General features: G+C 42.1%; 1 protein-coding gene across 1 annotated transcript; it reads left to right on the forward strand.

Moving 5' to 3' along the window:
• Nucleotides 1–412: 412 nt before the first annotated feature.
• Nucleotides 413–20,556, forward strand: snx25 (sorting nexin 25). The gene is made up of 22 exons (XM_085788531.1): nt 413–618; nt 899–1,677; nt 2,650–2,734; nt 6,181–6,397; nt 7,066–7,238; nt 9,398–9,584; nt 10,038–10,108; nt 10,642–10,832; nt 11,033–11,164; nt 11,434–11,583; nt 11,688–11,813; nt 11,940–12,104; nt 12,954–13,085; nt 13,879–14,019; nt 17,178–17,291; nt 17,521–17,598; nt 18,169–18,252; nt 18,351–18,468; nt 18,666–18,732; nt 19,122–19,303; nt 19,388–19,488; nt 19,597–20,556. Exons 2-22 carry the CDS (start codon nt 1,288–1,290, stop codon nt 19,660–19,662), a joined length of 2,970 nt encoding a protein of 989 aa, XP_085644657.1. The 5' UTR covers nt 413–618; nt 899–1,287; the 3' UTR covers nt 19,663–20,556.
• Nucleotides 20,557–21,340: the final 784 nt, after the last annotated feature.

A 21,340-nucleotide genomic window follows, 5' to 3' on the forward strand; every position in this document is an offset into this window, starting at 1 on the left:
GGCGAAAAACAAAGTAGATGTCCACAATTGTGAACAAGAAATAACGTGATGCGGCTGAAATATTATTTGTTACTGTGATAACTTCGTTTTGTATTCACGCTGAATGACACTTTAGCAACGGGAAACAGCGCATTAATCTATAATGTCAGACATGAGTTGAAGGAGCCGCCTGTCTGACAGAAAAATCAATCATCAGGGAGCCTGGGCACAATCCTTCATCTGTGTGTGTGCTTGATTAATGTCCGTAGCTGCTCTGCTGTGCGGTGTCCCCCCCCCCACTACACCCGCGTCAACGTTGAGAAACAAACGCCGCCGCCCACTCGGACCGTACCGGTCGTTAAAACAGGCGCACCGCCCGTGGTTAACACCGGCACTGATTGGCTGACACTCTTTCACGTTCAGAGAGATTGGCAGTCAGCTGGAGCTCGAGGAAAATAACAGTTGCCTGTTTTTATCTGTTGTGGACATTTGACCGGGACATATATTCTTTTGCCACTGCGTTTTTGACACTTTTAAATCTCCATCGCAAATATTTCGATATATATATTTTTACACAGTTGCAGAGCGACAATGTAGTGTTGTCACCGTACATCATTTTTTTTTTTTTTTTAACGATAGGTATGTTAACGTTAGCTAACATTAGCTCATGTTGAACTGGTTACTTAGCAGGCAGGCTAGGTAGCTAGTTGTCGTTGTTGTTGCAGTTAGTTTAACTCTGAGTCGAAGCATACTGCTCTTCGACATTACTTACTGACTCTTACTGGTCCTTTGTGTCCTTTTTTTTCGTTTTAAAGCCGGTAGCATAACAATAACTTGGCGCCCGAGTTTAGCTTCCTGCTAGCCCTGTGGTTGGTTAGCAACAGTCACTAAGCTACTCCTCCACCTATCTGTCTCCAAGGTGACGGTGGTTGTTGCTCTCTCTGTCCCGGTGTCTCTCCGCTTGCTCCCCCGGTCAGCCCTGCTTGCCTCCCGCCTGCTTATTCAAGGACAAAACCCCGTGCGTCCAGTTGTTGTTGTGTTGTCTGCAGCGGCGGCAGCAGCGGATCATGGATGACTAAGCCGACGGCCGATGCTAGGAGCGGGGGAAACATAACGGTGTCCGGTCGGTGACTGAGGAGATGTCAACGCGGGGGGATGCCTCTTCTTGGAGACAGTGTTGTAGTTGAGGGTATACACGAGTGTTGTGCACAGTATATACGCCGCTGTGACTTGCCCGATAGACTGGCGGAGCAACTTTTCAGCCTAACCAGCAGTGAGTGACACATATATGGATGGTGGGGTCGCAGCATGCCCACCCCCTCAACTACCACTACATCACCGGCTGGAGGGAGCAGCGGCAGCGGCGGCAGCAGCAGGAGCGGTGGCGGCGGCGGCAGCACCGGAGGAGAAGAGGGGCTCATGTCTGCCACCTCCACCTCCTCTGTCGACTCCTCTTTCCGGTTCGTCCCGGCTTTCTGCCTGGGCGTGGTGGCAGCAGTAGTGTTTCAGCTGGCCTGGGGAGGCCTGACCCTCACCTCTTTCTTCTTAAAGCTCTTCATCTATGTGTCATTCGCCCTGCTGTGTTTCCTGGCCGGCAGCTTTGTGCTGCTAGTCAGGAAGAGTCCCCTCAAAGTCAGCTGCTTTGACAGAAACACAAGGCAGTCAGCTGCATGGCTGGAGTTCTTCAACAAGCTCATGGTAAGACACTGCTGTCTCTTAGTTTAAACTCATTACTTAAGGCACAGTATGTTGGTGACTCACACACTCTGCCAGCTCCCCATCAGATCACATCACCACTATATTATGTATAATGTCACCAGGAAGCATTCCTCACTACTGCAGGAATTCACATCTGCTGTTATCTAAAAGCATCTCTGGCCCATTTAAGCTTAACTTTAGCAGACTGGACTATGTAACATTAATGTTGACCCACAGTTAAATCAGTGTTTAACATGTATGTTTGATGTTTTCCCGTTTTTACACCCCCTACTGTTTTCCTCTGATCCTCTCTACTGCTGCTTCCCTTTCACCCTTAATTATTTCCTTCCTCTGCCGATCTGTCTCTCCTCTCTCATCTTTTCTTCCCACCAGCCCCCGGATCCTCTCCTCACTGTGTTGTTTTATAATAGATGAGGCAGCCTCTTTCTGCTGGATTTAGACACACTTTAACGCACACACAAACATGTGCACACACATTAATGGAGATTTATTCTGCAAGGAAAGCGATTGTGACCTTGAAGCTGGCTGGTGGCTTACCTAGGCAGCCGCAGCCCGGCGGCTGCATCTCAGCGGCTGCTGCTGTTGTGCCTGATGACTAATTGATGTTGACAGTGGAGGAATATGGTCACAAGCAGCAGTCATCAAGAGTACATGTTGTAGGAGCTGTGACTAAAGTGGGCTGCCTTGTTTTGTCAGGATTTTGAGCTTATTAGACTCACAGCTTTCAATCTTTTCCTGCTTTCCTTCCTGTTTTTGCACAATAGTTCTTTTTTCCACCCCTTTTCTTTGTAATGCTGTCATCACAATTTTTGCTTTAAGTGAAGCTAACAGAATTTATATCTTTTTGTGATCAAATATTTATTTGTCATTTTCCAATAAATAAAGCAGTGGTACAATTATTCATGGTACATATTGTAACACAACTGCAAAATGTATTTCTTGTGTTTTCAGGCTCGCTTTTTGGTGCCAGTTCAGGAGTCAAACCAGAGCAGGAGGGTGGTGGTGTCACACAATGTGGACAAGGCTCTGAAGGAAGGTAATGGATCATCTCGGTGTTTTGTGATCTTCTCACGTCCTCATTCATTTAAATCTGGAACCCTAAGTTTTGGCCATTGTGTAAACATTATCTGCTGCTGACATTGAAATGGATGGTGAAACATTAAAACGACAGAAAAATCATACAATATACATCACACAAACACAAAATACACTTCACCAGGCAGCTTTTCAGAAGTGTTCTTGTCCTTTACAGAGCAAGCGTGAAAAACTGAGTGTATCAGCAAGTCAGGATCCTCCAGTTGGATCACGTGACAGTCAAATGCCTGAATCACTTGAGATTCAAACATGACCGTTTTGATCCTTATATTTAATGCAAGAAGAACAATTTTGAATGTATCAGACAAAAACATGCACTTTTTATGCTTAATGGTGAATTCACCACTTTTAATCCGTTGGTTGTTTGTCACTTTTGTTTGTGCCATCTAATGCGAGCATCTGAAGCTTGATTATACAATTCTATATCATGTAATGCCTTCCAATAATAACTCAGTGACTTTGACCTATAATATTAGAATATTGCAAACAAAGCATTGTGGTACATAACTTTTACTTTCAGCTGTCATAACATTCATTATCAACATCATGCCACATTCAATCTTTATCACTTAAAAATTCTACCTAGTGCGTTATCATCATCCAGAAATCCCACAATGCAACTCCTGCCTCTGCAAGTGAATAAACACGGCTATGACGTACCCAGTTTAGAGAATATTTTTTTCTTCACTTTGAAACCTCAAAATGAAGTTCTCACATCCCTCAAAAATCAATATTGTCAGTGTCTCAGCCATTGAGTTGGTGGAGGTTTCATTAAGCTTTTAATGTCTTTGATACCGTTGGAAAACCGTTCAACTTCTGTTTTTGGAAAACTGCTGACTGACAGCTGGGAGCTCTGTCTCTGTCAGTCACCGTGACCTGGCTGTCACCCATACAACAGTTGAATGTTCTGGTCATAACACACACTTATACACACACACAAAGAAAAACACAGTCAGTGGAACAGCATGTCTGGCTGCCAAGTAACAGATGGCTTTCGGATTTACACTGAGGGTGTGTATTTACCCGTTCTCCTGTGTGTAATTTGAAAAGGTCCGTTGTTGTGATCTGATATGAGTTCATGGTGACATCATTAGGACCACAGCCGAGCTCTGCTGTGTCACTTATTGTGTTGATTAGCTGTGTTGGTGCTCATTTCTTGCATTTAAGGTCAAGCACCACTATCTTTGTTGTTGGTAAGCCTGACACATTACTTCTTCTACTCTTCTTATTTTCTGTCTGTGATAGAGATTTTTAGGTTAAAATTCTGAGATCTGTTAAAAAGCAAACAAACAAAAAAACACAACAATCTTCACTAATCTACTAAATACTACTGAACACTCTCTGTTCTCTTACTTGCTTTGTAAAAGATGTTGAGATCCCAAGCAGTTGAAAGGCTGAGAAATGTCTTCTTTAGTCAACGGGTCGGAAGAAGAACTTGAGTTGAGATCACTTTACTAGTAATCTCACTCGCCAGACCCTCCTCCAGAGAAGAAGGTATTTAGGTACTTTACTGGTGATTTAGGTACTTTACTGGTGATATTTAGGTACTTTACTGGTGATTCAAAAAGGGCAAAAGCTGCCGAATTTCCTTTTGATTGCATAAGTAGTCCTGTTTAGAATACATCAATGTCTTTGTTGAGATTGAGAAAACAGAATAGAAACCGACCAGAGTGTTTGAACAAGCAGGAGACATTGACATTTGATGCTGCACATTCGCTGGAACAAGGTTCCTGTTACCCAACCTTTTACATATTTATATTAATGACCACTTAACCCATCAGCAGGCCATTCAAACAGTGGCTTTTACCCTCTCAGACTGTTTTATTTTTTATTTTGTAGATCGGAACAACAAGATAATATATGCTCTACCTTGAAGAAGAAAATATAAAACACTAGAGACACTGAAAAATGTCGTTTGACTAATTTCTTGTACTGGTTATTACCTTGTGTCCCAAATGATCCCAGCCCTCAGGTCTGAAACCACTAAATCTACAATGTGTGTTCATTTCTGTGTAAACAGAAACTTACTCTCCTCACAGCAAAAGTCTTGAGTATGACTCCACCATCCAGCTGCGGCCTTTCTGTGTGGAGTTTGCATGTGTTCTGCGTGAGTTGTGTGGGTTTTGTTCAGGAGCTCTCATTTCCTCCCACAGTGGGATGGAGTTTAGCTCAGGTGAATTGGAGACTCTGAATTGCCAGTGGGCCTGCACATGACAGTGGTTGTTTGTCTGTTTATCTGGACAAGTGTCAGTCAGTCAGATGGGCTGAGGACACGTCCAGCTTTAACCCCGCCTCTCACCCAGTGAGCAGCCCAGTCTAGATGGCGGTCCTGTACAGAGTAAAGGAATGTAGAGAAAATGAATGGACGAAGCTTCCTCCACATTGAAAACATTGCACCAGCGTACGCCTGGGTTTTGGGGAAACAAAACTTAGATGCGTAGTTCAGGGGGCCTGGGAGATTCAAACAATAAAACAATAAAACAGAGCCACAACAGCTCTTCCTGTTAAGACAGCAGGAAACCTGTAATCCAGTTGGTAAGAGAGAACATTTAACGATGCTCAGGATGGTCGATAGTCATTTTTTATCATTATTATTATTTCTTTTTCTTTTTACAAAAATGCAGTTTTCTTTGAACATAGCAGCACATCCAAATGAATTAGATGGATGGTTAGAATGTGTGACTTAAGTTTTGAAAAGAAGAATGAACCAATTTTAGCAGCTCAATTTTAGTGCTTATCTTATTATCTCTAGACTTCAGACAGCAGTACTTCCAACAAATACTTCTTCTAAATACTTATTACTGATATGACAATATGAAGGATATGAGTTAAGATGAAGCTAGATATTCTTTTCAATGTCGCAAAAAAGATAGTCAAATTGGACTGACTTTTCTGTCCTCAGAGATACATGTTGCAGTATAAACAAGCCTTATAAAAGCTAATTATTTCTTTCTCTGCAGCAGCTGTGTGTCACTTCACACCGTGTCTGCACAGGATGTTTGGCCCGTGAGCGGAACAGCAGCAGCTGCATTAGCTTCGCCGCTGAGTATTTGTACACAGGGAGGTGAGGTGGGGGGGGTTCAGGCAAAGTACTGAGTTGCAGGTTACCCACGTTTTAGAAGTGCTCGGGGCCCAAAACACAGTCACAGTTAATTACACCCATTAAACGCAGAAACACAGGTTTGGAACGTAAAAATACGCCGTGGGCTGGGTAGCGAAAATGAAAGCCGAGTCATTAAACTACCTGTGTAGACAGATGGATTGATTAAAGTAGGAGTGTATCTCTTTTCTCAGACAAAAAAGACAAAACCTATTTAGAAATGTCATTACTATGCATCTTTTGACAAAATGTATATATCCCTTCTCTCTGTCTGTGTCTCTCCCCAGTGTTTGACTTTGCCTACAGAGACTACATCCTGTCCTGGTACATCCCTCTGAGTCGTGACGAGGGCCAGTTGTACTCTATGCTGTCAGAGGACTGGTGGCAGATGATCGGGCAGTTGAGATCGAGGCTCGCCGACATAGACCTGGTCAACGTGGTGTGTTACGACAGCATCCGAATCCTACACACACACTTCACCGACCTCAAGGCTGCATCCGCAAGGTACAAAAACAAACACACACACATATAATATATATTATAATTATTCCAGTATCTTATTTGTCCCAAGGTATTCATTAACTAGAAATCATATCAAGACAGCCAGTAAGATAAATATGCCCCCGGTGTTGTAATGTTGGTGCTCATCACTTCGGAGGACTCTGACTGTCCAGAAGCAGCAGTGTAATTTTATCTACGCAGATGGGGTGAAATTATAGCAGTTAAATACAGCGTAAATAACATTAGAGTCTTCTAAACTCACTTCCTCCGCCTGTAGGCAGCATCTGCTAGGTAGAATTACACACACACACATACACACACATCCAGAGAAAGCAGACAGACAGCAATGATTCACACATCATCTGGTTTCATTATCTCGGCAAGTCGGGCAAGGCTCATGATTTGATCTCACTACTGAGATATCTGGCCTCCCTCGTCTCCAGTAGTTTAGGAACAATGTTGCGGCGGTGTGTTGTGTTCAGTTGGGTTTCAGAAGCAAAGATAGTCAGAAGCAACACATAACAAGGAGAGTGCTAGGGTTGTCGATGACACAGCACCTCATAATGTGATCTAGCTCTGCCAGAGTAACATGAAAGTGTTTGGTGTTGTCCTGTTTATGTCTCACTTTCAATTTGTGTCTCTATTTTGTTGCTGTCTGTGTGTGTTTTCAGACCAGAGGAGTGTGCCCGGCCGTTTCCTCTCCATCCCTGTCTGGTCAGTCCTGAATCAGAGCTGGCCTTCCTCCGCTGTGTAGCCAGAATACTGCTGCTATGTCTGCTGCCACAAAAGGATGCCAAGTCACACACATTACGCTGCTGCCTCACAGAAGTCATCACTACTAAAGGTACTTTACTCTGACACTATACTGGTGCTGTGTATGAATCTGGACCGTGTCTGTATTCGGGTCAGATGGTCAGAACACAAACTCTCATGTCAGACAGTGTTTCTGCCACATTAAAAACATGAGCCATTAGCCTCTGTAGCGTAGCTCTGAGCAGCTCACGGCTCTGCTCCGCCGTTCTAAAAATAGCTTGCACGGTACCGACAATTAAAGGCAAAGAACCTACTCCTAAAACTATAGGGATTATGGCAATGGGCCAATTTGCCAAAATGTTGAACTATCCCTTTAAAGTAATTGGTTACTCGAGTAAGACCAGGTTAGGTTACTCCATTAGAAAATGACTGGAAATGCCCATGCCTAGAGGAGATATAAGACAATGATCCTCTACTTTAGTCTGCCAGCTGGTGCTGAGTCATAGGGATTGTTGGCATTACAGATAATGATATCCCAGCATGTCAGCTTTATTGTGGCTCCCCTTGTTATTAAATATTTAAAATTCAACACTGTAGAAACTATAATGTGATTTTAGTCTCTTCTGTCCCCGGTGATTCGGGATAACTGCTTTATCCCACACATCCAGTGGGGAATTAAAGAAATTAACTGAACTTTATTTGAAATAAGGAAACAAAATAGGGCAGACAATTGCATATGTTAGCAGGAAAGGCACAAATGTGATTAATAACAGCAGTGGCTGTATTCCATTAAGATCCTCCACTCATAAGGCCCGGGTATTGTGCATGCTGATTAAATGAATGAGTTTACTTTGTGAGAAAGGCCTGTTGTTACCATTTTATCCTCTAACAATGATGCATGTAAACACTGATAACATTGTAATGCCTGCAGAGACTTGGGATATTTTCAATAAGTGTCAAAGCAATAGCTAATGCTCTCATTCACCCCAGCGTAAACCTGCTCTGTAGATAAGAATATAATGAGACACTCTTTACACTTGTCATATTGTGTAGCCTGTTTGCGTCTGTGGCAGGCTCTTCCCTCTGTGTAGCAGTATTGTGTCAGTGTGTAGTAACAACACACATTTTGAATTTGACAGCAGGAGCAGAGCAGCTGCAACTAATGACACTAAGGATGTCTGTGTTGCACTGACAGTGAGCCTTGTTAGCATGGCGTACACTTGGACCACGGCAGCTCGGGAGAACGCTTTTGTGATTAATGATATTAATTAAACTGTGCTTTTCTCCCACGAATATTAATTTCTGAAGTAAGAGAGCATCTCTAATCCTTTTTGGTCCTCCACAAATTAACCCTCTAAAGACTTAAAGTAACATTGCGGAGTTTTTCGGCCTTAAAATAATGTTTCCAGACTCATTGCAATGGTAGAAAATGGTTAATGGGATGAATGGTGCTGCCACCGCAGCCTGAGCCGGGTCGCGTCGGCTGAAACTGCACTATGTAACTTCCCTGCACGGGTACGAAACACTGCCCCCCCCTCCTCCCCCCTCCCCTCTGCGTCGAGGGAGAGACGTGGTGGGTAAAAGCGAAACTACGGTTCTCCTCCGGTCGTCGTCGCCGTTGTCGCTGCCGCCGCCACGGCAAAAGTAACATCATTTCAGACAATAACAAGATTTCCAGTTGCTTTACTCTACAGATTAAGCTACTGTCAGTCCTCATCTTATTTTTCTACTCCATAGCCTGTCCACACCGTCTGTGCCAACATTATTGTAAATTTGAGCACGGCTTCACTGGCCTGGAGGAATTGTACATTTTTAGAGTAGTTTATAAAAGAAAAAAGTTTTTTGTTGTTCTCTGAACTGCCAAAAATAAACAACCCGTGGGTGATGAAAGACAAGTCTGACCAACACTGATGTTGGTTCAGTGGAGCAAGGATCTATTTCACAGTACTTTATCTATACCAGGCTGACTAGCATTGTTGTGATGTGGGCTTTAAAGGAGCTGGTGTGTCTATATGTCTCTATACATTGGTGTGCATCTGATACATACGTAGATGCATGTGTGTAACTCAGACCCCATGATGCTTCACTTGGTACTCTGTATTTCTACGTGTGCTTTTGCACTTTCTGTCCTAACCCATTCCAGAGAAGCGGTCGGTGGACTGACATAATGTAACAGTTTTTTCACAGCACAATTGCCTGTATATGCATAAAACCTTTCTATGTCTGTATGTTTGTGTCTGTGTGCTGCAGTGTTGAAGCCTTTGGTAGAAGTCCTCAGCGATCCAGACTCCATCAACAGGATGCTGTTGTCTCAGCTGGAGCAGAGGGAGCAGCAGGCTGAGCAGCAGAAGAAAGCCTACACCTACGCTGCCTCCTACGAAGACTTCATCAAACTGATATCAACTTCTGCTGATGTCAATTTCCTCAAACAACTCAGGCATGACACCGGCAACACACCCACACACCCACTCGCTGTGCTGTACACACCTGCGCTGTCCTGTTGAACCGAGACTGACCTCTACATATAAACAATCCCTCAAACGAGTCATATTGTGTGTATATATAGAAAATGTTAACCAGGCATTGCTAACGGCTAGTCTGTTTGCTGCTGCGTGGTTACCATGAGAACAGACAGTCTCTCTGCAGCAAAATATGAGATCTAAATGTGGGGTAGACATGATACAGCGACATTGTCTTGTTAGGTTGAGAATAATTGGCTCATTTACTGAGATATCTTATAACTTCTCAAAACACTGATTACCATTTATTCTATGTAATATTTTGTAATATTTCTAATATGCCATTGTGTATTCACTCTTCAGTTAAGTCAGTTTTATCAGATGATCACAAAGCTTGATGTGTTTTTCTCCTCTGTATCTCTGTGTTGCAGGTATCAGATAGTGGTAGAGATTATTCATGCCACGACCATCAGCAGCCTGCCTCAGCTTAAGAAGCAGAAAGGTACAGAAACACTGCATTTTACAACATGGCGTAATTGCCTTTTTTTTTTTTAAAGCTTGGAAAATGTGGAAAGTGAAGCCTAGTGGTGTCAGCCAAAAACACATCTAGGAAACCTGCCAGCTGATCTGTTGTAAACACACCATGTAAGGAAGTAAAAGGTAGTATTAGAGCAGCGATTTCAACAGTAGATGAATTCTTCACTTCTCTTCTTGCTGCAACCTTTTAGAGAGCTGACAGGACATTTGATGTGAGTTCACCCCTATGACAAAGTAGGTCAAAGAACAAGAGCTGACAATGAAAAATGAAGCTGAGAGTCGTGGCTCAGAACTTCCGGTAAGCTCTGTCAGGCTCTGCGTAGGAACATAGACAGTGGCCTTACCTGAATGCTAATGTGAGCAAGTTTATAATTACAAGTTTACCATATGTGGTAAAGTGGTTCATCGGCTCCACACCAGGCTGTTGTTACATGGTTATTATTGTATGGTCAAAGCTGGCTCAGACTGCCCATTAACCATCACTTCTGTCTCTCTTAGAGCGAAAAGGTAAAGAGTCAGCCGCCATGAAGGCAGACCTGCTGAGGGCCAGGGATATGAAGCGATATATTAATCAGCTGACAGTTGCTAAGAAACAGTGTGAGAAGCGAATCCGCCTGCTCGGGGGACCAAACTATGAAAACAATGAAGAAGGAGGGGGAGATGACAGTGATGACCCTCAAAGCCAGAAGGTAAGACACATATAGCACCAACTGTGACATATGTGTGGTCTTTGATTGGAAGTTTTTTTTGGCAAAGAGCTGTGTCAAAATAGTAAATGACTAAAAATGTTTATATTTAGTTAACCATGCACTATTATGAAGGATGTATTCTTATAAAGAAGGAGGCATCGAGTTAATATTTTGTCTTTCTCTCTGTCCGCCCACCTCAGATCCTCCAGTTCGATGACATCTTGTGTAATCCGGGTTACAGGGAGCATTTCAGAGTTTACATGGAGAGAGTTGATAAAAGAGCTCTGATTAGCTTCTGGGAACTGGTGGAAACACTGAAAACTGCCAACAAGGTAGCTTGTATACACATTCCAGCATACAGCCCAACACTGCTACTTCTGTACAGTTTCAGAGGAAAAGTGATACGGTGCTGAGACCGGCGGTTGTTTTCACACACTGATGGAAAATAACGATACTAGTTTTCCTTGTGTCAGCAGTTTTTCACACAATTGTGTGCAAATTGGATATTTCTGTACTGTAACAGCAGGGATCTAGTACAACAGATCCAAGCAGTGGGAGATGTACACGAGTGGTCATTTGTTTGTTAATATGTGTTTACCAGAATGAGGTGCCCCAAATTGTCGGGGAAATCTACCAGAAGTTCTTTGTGGAGAGCAGAGACATCCCAGTGGAGAAGGTTCTTCTCAAGGAGATCCAACAGAGTCTGGTGGGGAACAGAGGAACACAAGTCTTTGTTAGGCTGCAGGAACAGGTACTTAACTAAGTGGGAAAACAAGATAAGAGATGTGAAGTTTTCCTTATTGCTGGTCTACAATGGAAATAAAACATTTCTCTTCATCTCATCATGTCCTCTAGGTTGCTGAGACGATGAGAGAACGATATTACCCCTCCTTCCTGGTTTCCGACCTCTACGACAGGCTGATCAGACGAGACGAGCAGCACAGTCAATCACAGTGTAGTGCAGAAGAAAAAGATGAAGGGGTCAGAAACCTGTACACAAATAGCACATGTCTGAATATTCATCAGTTTGAATCCTTAAATTGGCCGCCATATTTCTGTCTGTCTGGCATTGTTATTGTAGTCATTAATTTGTGTCTCTGTGTGCAGTGCCAGGGTCTGGATGGAGTAGTGGAAGTGTGTGATGAAGGCAGTAAAGGAATCAACGAGCAGGTCAGCTACGCTGCTACTAAACTCCGTCAACTGTATGACAAACTGGAGTACAAGCGACAGGCCCTAGGCTCCATCCAGAACGCACCCAAACCAGACAAGAAGGTAGAGCATCAAACACACAAACACAACATCCAAACTAGGTCAGTGCGCACTAGGGGTGTACCGGCAGTGTACTATTTGTATTTGAGTCCGGATTCGGGCTTTTAAAGAAACCGGAAGTGGGTGTACTAGAGACTTCCAACGAGCTAGCCGGCTAACTTCCGCTTTAGCTCTCGGCTAACTAGAACGGGAATAAAATAATTTAACCATGCAGCTCTTCTAGACTACAAACGTAACTGAATGGATCAAATTCTGGTAGTGAAACAAGTCGTTTTGCAGGGTTGTGACACTCAAAAAAATGTATCCATTGTTTTATAGCTGCTTCTTTTCCCGTTAAGGTGCATTACCACCACCTACTGTGTTGGAGTGTGAACCAGAGTCACCTGGTTATGTGCTGTTGCTCCTCTGTGATAACATAAGGGACTGAGCCTGAGGGCTCTCCTCACCAAAACCAAACTATGGCAGTGTCTGGTGCATGGATGTGATTGGCTCAAAACACACAGCAACATGTTTTTTTGTTCCGTTTTGTTTTAATCTCTTCAAAATCATGCTCAAAACACGCATCCAAACGTTTCTTTTTCTTTAGACAAAAGCTCCCAAATAATGAGGATAAACTTCAGACAGAAAAACTATTCTGGATCGAAGCATTATTTGTGTACCTCCGAATAACGTATTCGGGTACATCCCTAGTGCGCACATCCAGACTCTTGTAGCACGATGCCCTCAACTTTTCTGCAGCATCCAGAAGTTAATGTACCACACCTGTATACCTGCTCCTACACATTTATATATCACCTTACTTGGTTGCTTACCTTTTTTATGAAATATGATTTGCTTGCTGATATTTTGCAGATCGTGAGCAAACTAAAGGAAGAAATCGGAGCCATGGAGAGAGAGCACAGTGAGCTCCAGCAACATATCAGCAGGACAGACTGGTGGTGTGAAAACCTGGGCCACTGGAGGGCTGCTATTACTACTGCTGAGGTAACTGGAACTTTATTCATCATATGAAAACAGCAGAGAGCCCATTATGCTAAATGCCGAAGAAACCAGCCAGCCATAACAAACAGGAGGCACAGGGGGGCTCTGATGACTCTTCTTTTCCTTTTGGCATCAACATGCTTTTAGTAGGATCAGGCTGCTACCAGACAAACAACAGAACACATTTAAACAGCTCAGATGTGGGAGCGCACAGTGGTGCATTTGAACAACTATACAAAGAAAAAAATCACTTTTGTATGTGAATAAAATCACTCTTGTGCAGGCAAATAAAATCAGGCTTATCATTGGTTGGAGTCAATCATTGGTTGGTTATTGCTGAGGCAATTAATTTTACTCACTGTCATTTTATTTTATTATAATGTTTATTTTGCAGGGACGATACATACAACATTGTCACAAAGAATGAAAAATGCGATGCATACAAGACGTCTAGCTTCAGCTAATTTGCAGTCTTTGTCCCTGGTCAGGCTTGACTTGACAACTAAGGATGTCTTCATTCTGTATGAATGCTCAATGTAGTATATCAGCACATGATGCAAACTCACAGCTGTAGCCTGGACTCTATCATGTGAATGTGTCAAGACATCACTCATGTCTGCGTGTTGCTGACTGAAAAACAGGAACAGATAAATAAATGTGAATTTAATACAATCTAACTTAAATGTTTATGCACCGTTATGTGGCAGATAGTACGTATGTAGGTTCATGGTTATTGTCTGTAGATCTATGATGAAAGTATTAATTGTGTAGTCACTGAGACGTGTGTGTATTTCAGGCTACAGAGGAAGGCGGTGAGACTGTGGCCTGTTACAGTGTGTGTGTCAGCCTGGTAGAAGGAGAAGAGACAAACAACAGTCGCTGGAGTGTCCAGAGGAAACTCACCGAATTCCAGATGCTACACCGTAAACTCACTGAGGTAACACAACACCGAGCTTATAGATAGATAGATAGATAGATAGATAGATAGATAGATAGATAGATAGATAGATAGATAGATAGATAGATAGATTAAGGTGTCACTGCACAGCACAACACACGATAAAAATACAAAATGCAAGGGTACACGGTGAATGCATAAATAGACATTACAGTATTCAATGCACGTTACCCCCCGTTGACAAAAGTGTTTAAAGGTCCAGTGTGTAATATTTGTCAAGGTTTATTGGCAAAATCTGAATATACTACCAATGAATATATATGTATGGGTGTATAATCGCTATAAAATAAAATCTGTTTGGTTTTCAGCCTTATAATTCTTCTTTTATGAATACATATAGCAAGGGTCTTGCTTAGAGAGTGTCGCCATTTTGTGCCGTCATGTTTGTACAGAATGAAAAATCCAGACAACCAGAGAGCACGTGTCAAGAATTTCACGTCCATAAATAAACAATTGATTATTTAATTGATAAATAATAGAATCAGAATGCTAGATGTCACTGTTTTCCCCTCATTTTACACACTGGACCTTTAAGACCACTCAAAAAAGAGTTAAAGGGATAGTTCAACATTTTGGCAAATTGGCCCACTGCCATAATCGCTATAGTCATAGCAGTAGGTTCGTTACCTTTATTTGTCAGTGTAAGCTATTTTTAGAACGGAGGAGCGGAGCGTCAGGCTGCTCGGAGCTACGCTATGGAGGCTAAGGGAATTTCTTGGTTTCCCTCATCAAACTCATCAAATACACAATCCCAAAACTCCAAAACGCTTTCGTGGACAAGTTGTGACCTGCACAATCACCACGCTATGAGATAATAATGGAACGTTACGAAACAGAGCCGTTTTCGAGGTAAATACAGAGTCTGCTTGCTGAAAAACTGTCCCTGAACGCAACGCGCATCAGTGGTTTTGCATGAATTTACCTCTAAAACAGCTCCGTCTCGTAACGTTCCATTATTATCTCATAGCGTGGTGATTGTGCAGGTCACAACTTGTCCACGACAGCCTTTTGGAGTTGTTGGGTTGTGTATTTGATGAGTTTGATGAGGAAAACCAAGAAATTCCATTAGCCTCCATAGCGTAGCTCTGAGCAGCCTGCCGCTCCGCACCTCCGTTCTAAAAACAGCTTACACCGACAATTAAAGGTAACGAACCTACTGCTATGACTATAGCGATTATGGCAATGGGCCAATTTGCCAAAATGTTGAACTATCCCTTTAAAGCAGAAGTAAGTGATATATTTGTGTTAATATAAGTCTTAAATAGTTATATCTTCCGACAGCAATCACTTACATAGAGTGTTTGGACAGAAACACGGGTCTCTCAGTCCCTCTGCTCTGCTCTAAGCCGAAGAGAAAACATTTATCGTATCCTACAGTTTTTATCCAATGAGGAGAGAGAACGGCATGCAGGGCTGTGTGTGCAGCCAAGGAACGCCGTGAATGTGGTGACATAGCGACGAGGACTGTTATGGTGCGTTCAAGGAAACTCGTATTTTTCCGACCGTGAAGTGGTACCAGTTCGATCTGGTACGAGTTCACCGGTCGGAAGTTACGAGTGGCCGTTATAGTGACTTTCACCAGTAAAACAGGTCGGAAAAACACGAGTGGGTTGCCTGGAACGCTACAAAGTCGTAGGTTGTGACTTGAAGCTGTAATTTATGATTTCAAAAGCCTGCCTGGAACGCAGCATTAGCGAAAACGACCGGATCACTCACTTCTGCTTTAAGACACACACAAAAAAGTAATTTAAAAAAAGAAAAAATTAAAAACATACTATGGTATCATGAAAACAAAACACAAAACATTTTTTATTTTTTTTATTTTATAAACTGGAACTCATGAAAGACATTCTTCTATTAAGTCTGATGTGGCAGACTTTGGCACATTCATTGATGCAATGCTTACCAGATAAAATTACACACAATTTATTTGTATCATCAAAATCATTAAAATGGACAATATACCTGTACTTAGAGAGTGTATGAAATAGTTCAGCGTGAATGTCAGCATAGATGTCACAGTGTAAAAGAACATGGACTTCATTCTGATTCAATAGAACCATTATTGCATAGAATACAGTAGCGTCTGTCCGCTGGGGCGTTCGTGTATCTACCAGCTTCTGTTGCTGAAGGAGCAACTCTACATCTGAATTTAGCAAAGGCACTTAATATTATATTGTGTACATAGGGCTCTGTCTCAAATGCACCCTTAAAGCAGAAGTAAGTGGTCCGGTCGTTTTCGCTAATGCTGCGTTCCAGGCAGGCTTTTGAAATCGTAAATTACAGCTTCAAGTCACAACTTACGACTTTGTAGCGTTTCAGGCAACCCACTCGTGTTTTTCCGACCTGTTTTACCGGTGAAAGTCACTATAACGGCCACTCGTAACTTCTGACCGGTGAACTCGTACCAGATCGAACTGGTACCACTTCACGGTTGGAAAAATACGGGTTTCCTTGAACGCACCATAACAGTCCTCGTCCCTGCGTCGCCACATTCACGGCGTTCCTTGGCTGCACACACAGCCCTGCATGCCGTTCTCTCTCCTCATTGGATAAAAACTGTAGGATACGATAAATGTTTTCTCCTCGGCTCAGAGCAGAGCAGAGGGACTGACAGGCCCGTGTTTCAGTCCAAACACTCTATGTAAGTGATTGCTGTCAGAAGATATAACTATTTAAGACTTATATTAACACAAATATATCACTTACTTCTGCTTTAAGTAGGCAGTAAGTGTGTAGTTTGTTTCCTTCTGTGAATGTGTATGTCTATGTTTCCTTTCCAAACAGCACTGATCTGTTCTCATTGTACTTTTTTTTTGCTTTTACTGCATTGCCACTAAGGCCTGACCCATATTAGGCCAAACTGTATGTCATCTGCTGCAGTGGGGAAGAAACTCCCCACACAGCACTACAGTAGAAACTGCACACAGTGTCTATTGATTTGATGATGGATTCATTATAGGTTACACACTGCACAAAGAACACATTGGCCTCCATGTCCCTCTGTGATTAAACGATTTCACTGAATCACCACAAATTAGTTTTACAGTAAATCTGGAGTGTTCCAGTTAGAATAAGCTGTTGTCTGTATGTTCCTTTATGCAAAACCAAACTGTCTTTCTGTCTCTATTTCTCAGTGTTTTCCATCATTGAAGAAACTCCAGTTGCCGTCACTAAGTAAACTTCCCTTCAAATCCATCGACCAGAAGTTCCTAGACAAGAGCAAAACTCAGCTTAATGCCTTTCTCCAGGTAAGTGATGTTACTTTTAGCCAACTAGTAACTAGTTTTCTTGCACTCTGAACACAGTATTCAACATGTCCTCCAGGTGTGAGCACTGCCTCAGTTTGATTACTACTCTGCAGTCTGTCCACACAACCAACGGCAACTGCGCTGTTGGAGTGCCAACACTGCCTCCCTGTGGTCAATAATAACTGTTTAACACTGGTGATAATGACTTGAGCTGTGTGTGTCTTTGTAGCGTCTCCTGACAGATGAACGATTGTGCCAGTCGGAGGTCCTCTACGCGTTCCTCAGCCCGTCCCCAGAGCATCTCAAGGTAACCGGCTTCACATCTTACAAAAGACAGATAGCAGACAGACAGATAAATACTTAGACAAGGCAACTATATATTGTTGTCACAACATCAAACATATTGTATAGAATTAGGAAAACCTCCTATTTCCTCACTGCTCATTCATGGTTTTTTTTTGTTTTTGTTGTCATTTTCTAATTATTTAGATGTTTTGTTTTATTTAAATTATTCATTTACCTCAATTATTACAGAGCAAATTAACTGTTAGTTTGTTATTGTGCTGCTTTAAACTCACTATGTGAGGACACTTTAAGATTTTAATTGTTTTGTTTCAGCTGTACTTTTTGCCTGTCCTGACAAGTACCAGTTCTACTGCACTAGACCAACAGATACACGTCTCTGAAACTATCAACCTGGGAACATAGTGGTTGAGTGACTGACTTGCAATGCGTGTATTGTAGATTTACAGTGATAATATCATCTTAGACCTTCCTGCAGGTCGTATTTGTCCGGATAAGATCTTCGTTGCATTGGTGTGATTCCATACTGTATGTGTACACGCTATGTCAAGAATATCTTACTTTATGTTTACAGGTGATGTCAATCCAGAAGAAATCATCTTTCTCTCTGGCTTCCTTCCTGGAGAGGCTGCCTGGAGACTTCTTCTCCCATACTGAGGTACACGCTCATGCATGACTGCTGAAGTAACTCTACAATATGGACAGTCTCACCACATCCTCATTTGGCTTTTGTGTGTATTTGCTATTACCCTGTAGGAGGAGGCTGACGATGACAGCGATCTGTCGGACTACGGCGACGAGGTAGATGGGAGGAAAGATGCACTCGCTGAGCCCTGCTTCATGCTCATAGGGGAGATCTTTGAACTCAGAGGAAGTGAGTACTGCACTTTTCTCATCTATTCACAGTTACACTGCTTTTTTTTTCAAATACTGTCTAAAAATAAAAAAGGTGTGACACAAAAGAAGCAGAGTTATACCTTCACTTTTTGTTTTGTTTTTGTTAGCTAGGTCCTGTCTCTTTGAAACAATATTGTGAATATTAATACTTTGTTTGTCTGTTTTCCTGCTTAGTGTTTAAGTGGGTGAGGAAGACACTAATTGCACTAGTCCAGGTGACATTTGGACGAACTATCAACAAGTAAGTAGTAACAGTAACAAGTTATCTTCTGATTTGATATTATTAGTTACAACAGAGGCGGTGAGAGAAAGACAGTAAACTTACCTACTTAGTATTCATCAATCTGCTTGAATGCAACCTGCACTAACTGATCACTGTGCCTCTGGAAGCTTATGTTGCCTGTGATCGACAGATTTGTCATTTTTGTTGTTGCTTTAATGTTACAGGAGACAATTAGATTTTATTTTTATTTTTTTATTTTTTTTACCTCCCAGTAATTATTGACAGGTTTTAGACTGGATTCCTGGCCAGTATGTTGGTCTAGAGACATTGCAACTGCATGAACACTTCGTTCACTACGTTCCTCTGAGACTAGCTGTGAGGCTAACATCTTCTATTCTTCATTTCAGACAGATCCGGGACACAGTCAACTGGATCTTTTGTGAGCAGATGTTGGTGTGTTACATCAGTGTGTTCAGGGATACCTTCTGGCCCAACGGGAAGCTGGCACCACACGTCAAGGTCCGAACCGACTCGGAACGCATTGAAACTAAGGAGCGGGCTCAACAGAAACTACTTGACAATATCCCAGGTATGAACGTGGAGAGTAGGTGTCATTGACCACTTCCATTTACCACTTCATAAACATGTGACTTTTTATGACCTTTTCTCTCAGATGCACTAACAAATTTGGTTGGCCAGCAAAATGCTCGCTATGGAATCATCAAGATCTTCAACGCCCTGCAGGAGGCTAGTGCCAACAAACACCTTCTTTATGTAAGATCAACACATAATATATCAAACATTATCATCATCATTAAAACAGTTCTTATGGCATTGCCAATGAAGCTTAAAATGATTTCTTTCTTCTTTTGTCTCTGTTAGGTGTTGATGGAAATGTTACTCAAAGAACTGTATCCTGAGCTCAGCGCAGAGGTGGACAACATCTGAACACACACCTACACTCAGCACACACAGTCTGGATGAAACTGAGGCTCTGCCCGTCCGTCTTTTAGGCCTTTCTGTAGCTGACCAATCGTACACTGCCAAGCGATATACAGGGAGAGATGGCCTTTTTGGTGAAACCTCAGACAGACAGCGGCTGTGTTGATCAGAGCTGGGACACATGCTGACTCTGTTGGTAGAACTTTGCTGTGAAATGATGAAAAGCTGGGCCGACACCACACTGAACAGGGCCGACGTTTGACTTTGTTGTGGTACAGATTTAAAACCGTCTAAATGAGAAGAAACCACACGGAGCCTGACTTCTTCCAATTTAGACACCAAGCCTAACGAGGCCGATCACATTTGTCCCAGAATGATCACACACACAAGAACAAATAGTATTTTGGACAAGTGATATGCGACACACGACTTCAGTTTTTTTTTCTTACTTCGATAGCACTGAAATATTAGATCTGTACCACAACAAACTGAATCTTTTGCTTCAGAAGTAAATCATGACATGCCGTAAATTGCAGAGTAGAGTAACAAATTGTTAAAAGTAAACAACTTGATTGTTTGGTCATCAGTGTCTAGAGGTGATAATCCACAGACTTTGAGTAAAAAGCAGCGAAGACAGATGAAATTCAGATTTCCTGTTGCCCTCAAAAGGCAAGCGGTGTGTGTCATTGCCCACTGACCTCTGAACATTCCTCCTACACACAACCTGAGCAACAACACGTGTTTTGTGATTCTTGTTAAGGCTTATAATTGTGCAATATAATGTCATGTAAAAGTCATTGTGATGATTTTATTTATGATTATTATTGATAGATTTTATTTTTACCAAAAATTGTTTAGAGAGAGTTTATATAAGCAATAAATTGCAAACAAAATGTTGAAGTCACATTCATTTTCTTAAAATTGTCAAAGACCAAAATAGTAACCAACTATCAATGAGTATCACATCATTTTTGTTTTGTTTACATTTACCCGTTTTCTGCTACATGTGTAAAGCATAGAATACATTTAATATTTCGATTGAAATTATCTAAAAATATATTATATTGCTAATAGCATTAGCGACTAAATGGATTAATAGGACTAATCCATGACCCATTTTTGAAGGTGGTTGGGGCTTCATTTCTCTCACCCCACGAACAACAAAATGGTGTGAATATAAGGCTTTTGCCGTATTTATAGGACATGAATGTAACTTGTGTTCCCCAAAGAGTGGGTTAAGTTTAAAGTGGAGGTGGGTTGGACTAACACTTAATCGCCAGTGGTATCAAGGGACGTTCACTGCCGAGACGGAATCTGTCATGTTTGGAAATGGCATACACTACAACAACAGGAAGTATTGGAAGGTACCTTCAAAATAAGAGTACTACAATTTGTCATGGGGAGGACCCTTGGTCCTGGAAAAAGTGTGAAAAGATCTTTGATAATTTTATCATTAAATAACCATGCATTGCAGCTGCAGCACGGATACGATTAGTATGTTTGTACTCTTTCCAGGAGCACTTGAAGACTGCTTGCTATATGCAATCATTAAGTGATAATGCATGGACCTAATGGAGTACCAATGCCATAGCAGCAAACAGGCCTTCATCAGCTTTACGGAAACTGGATCAGAGTAGCATGGGATCACTCACAGCGATCATTGGACATTCAAGTGACGCACTGA

This window comes from Trachurus japonicus, chromosome 10 (assembly GCF_045865225.1).
Source record: "Trachurus japonicus isolate A0001 chromosome 10, Traja_1.0".
Classification (NCBI taxonomy): Eukaryota; Metazoa; Chordata; class Actinopteri; order Carangiformes; family Carangidae; genus Trachurus; species Trachurus japonicus.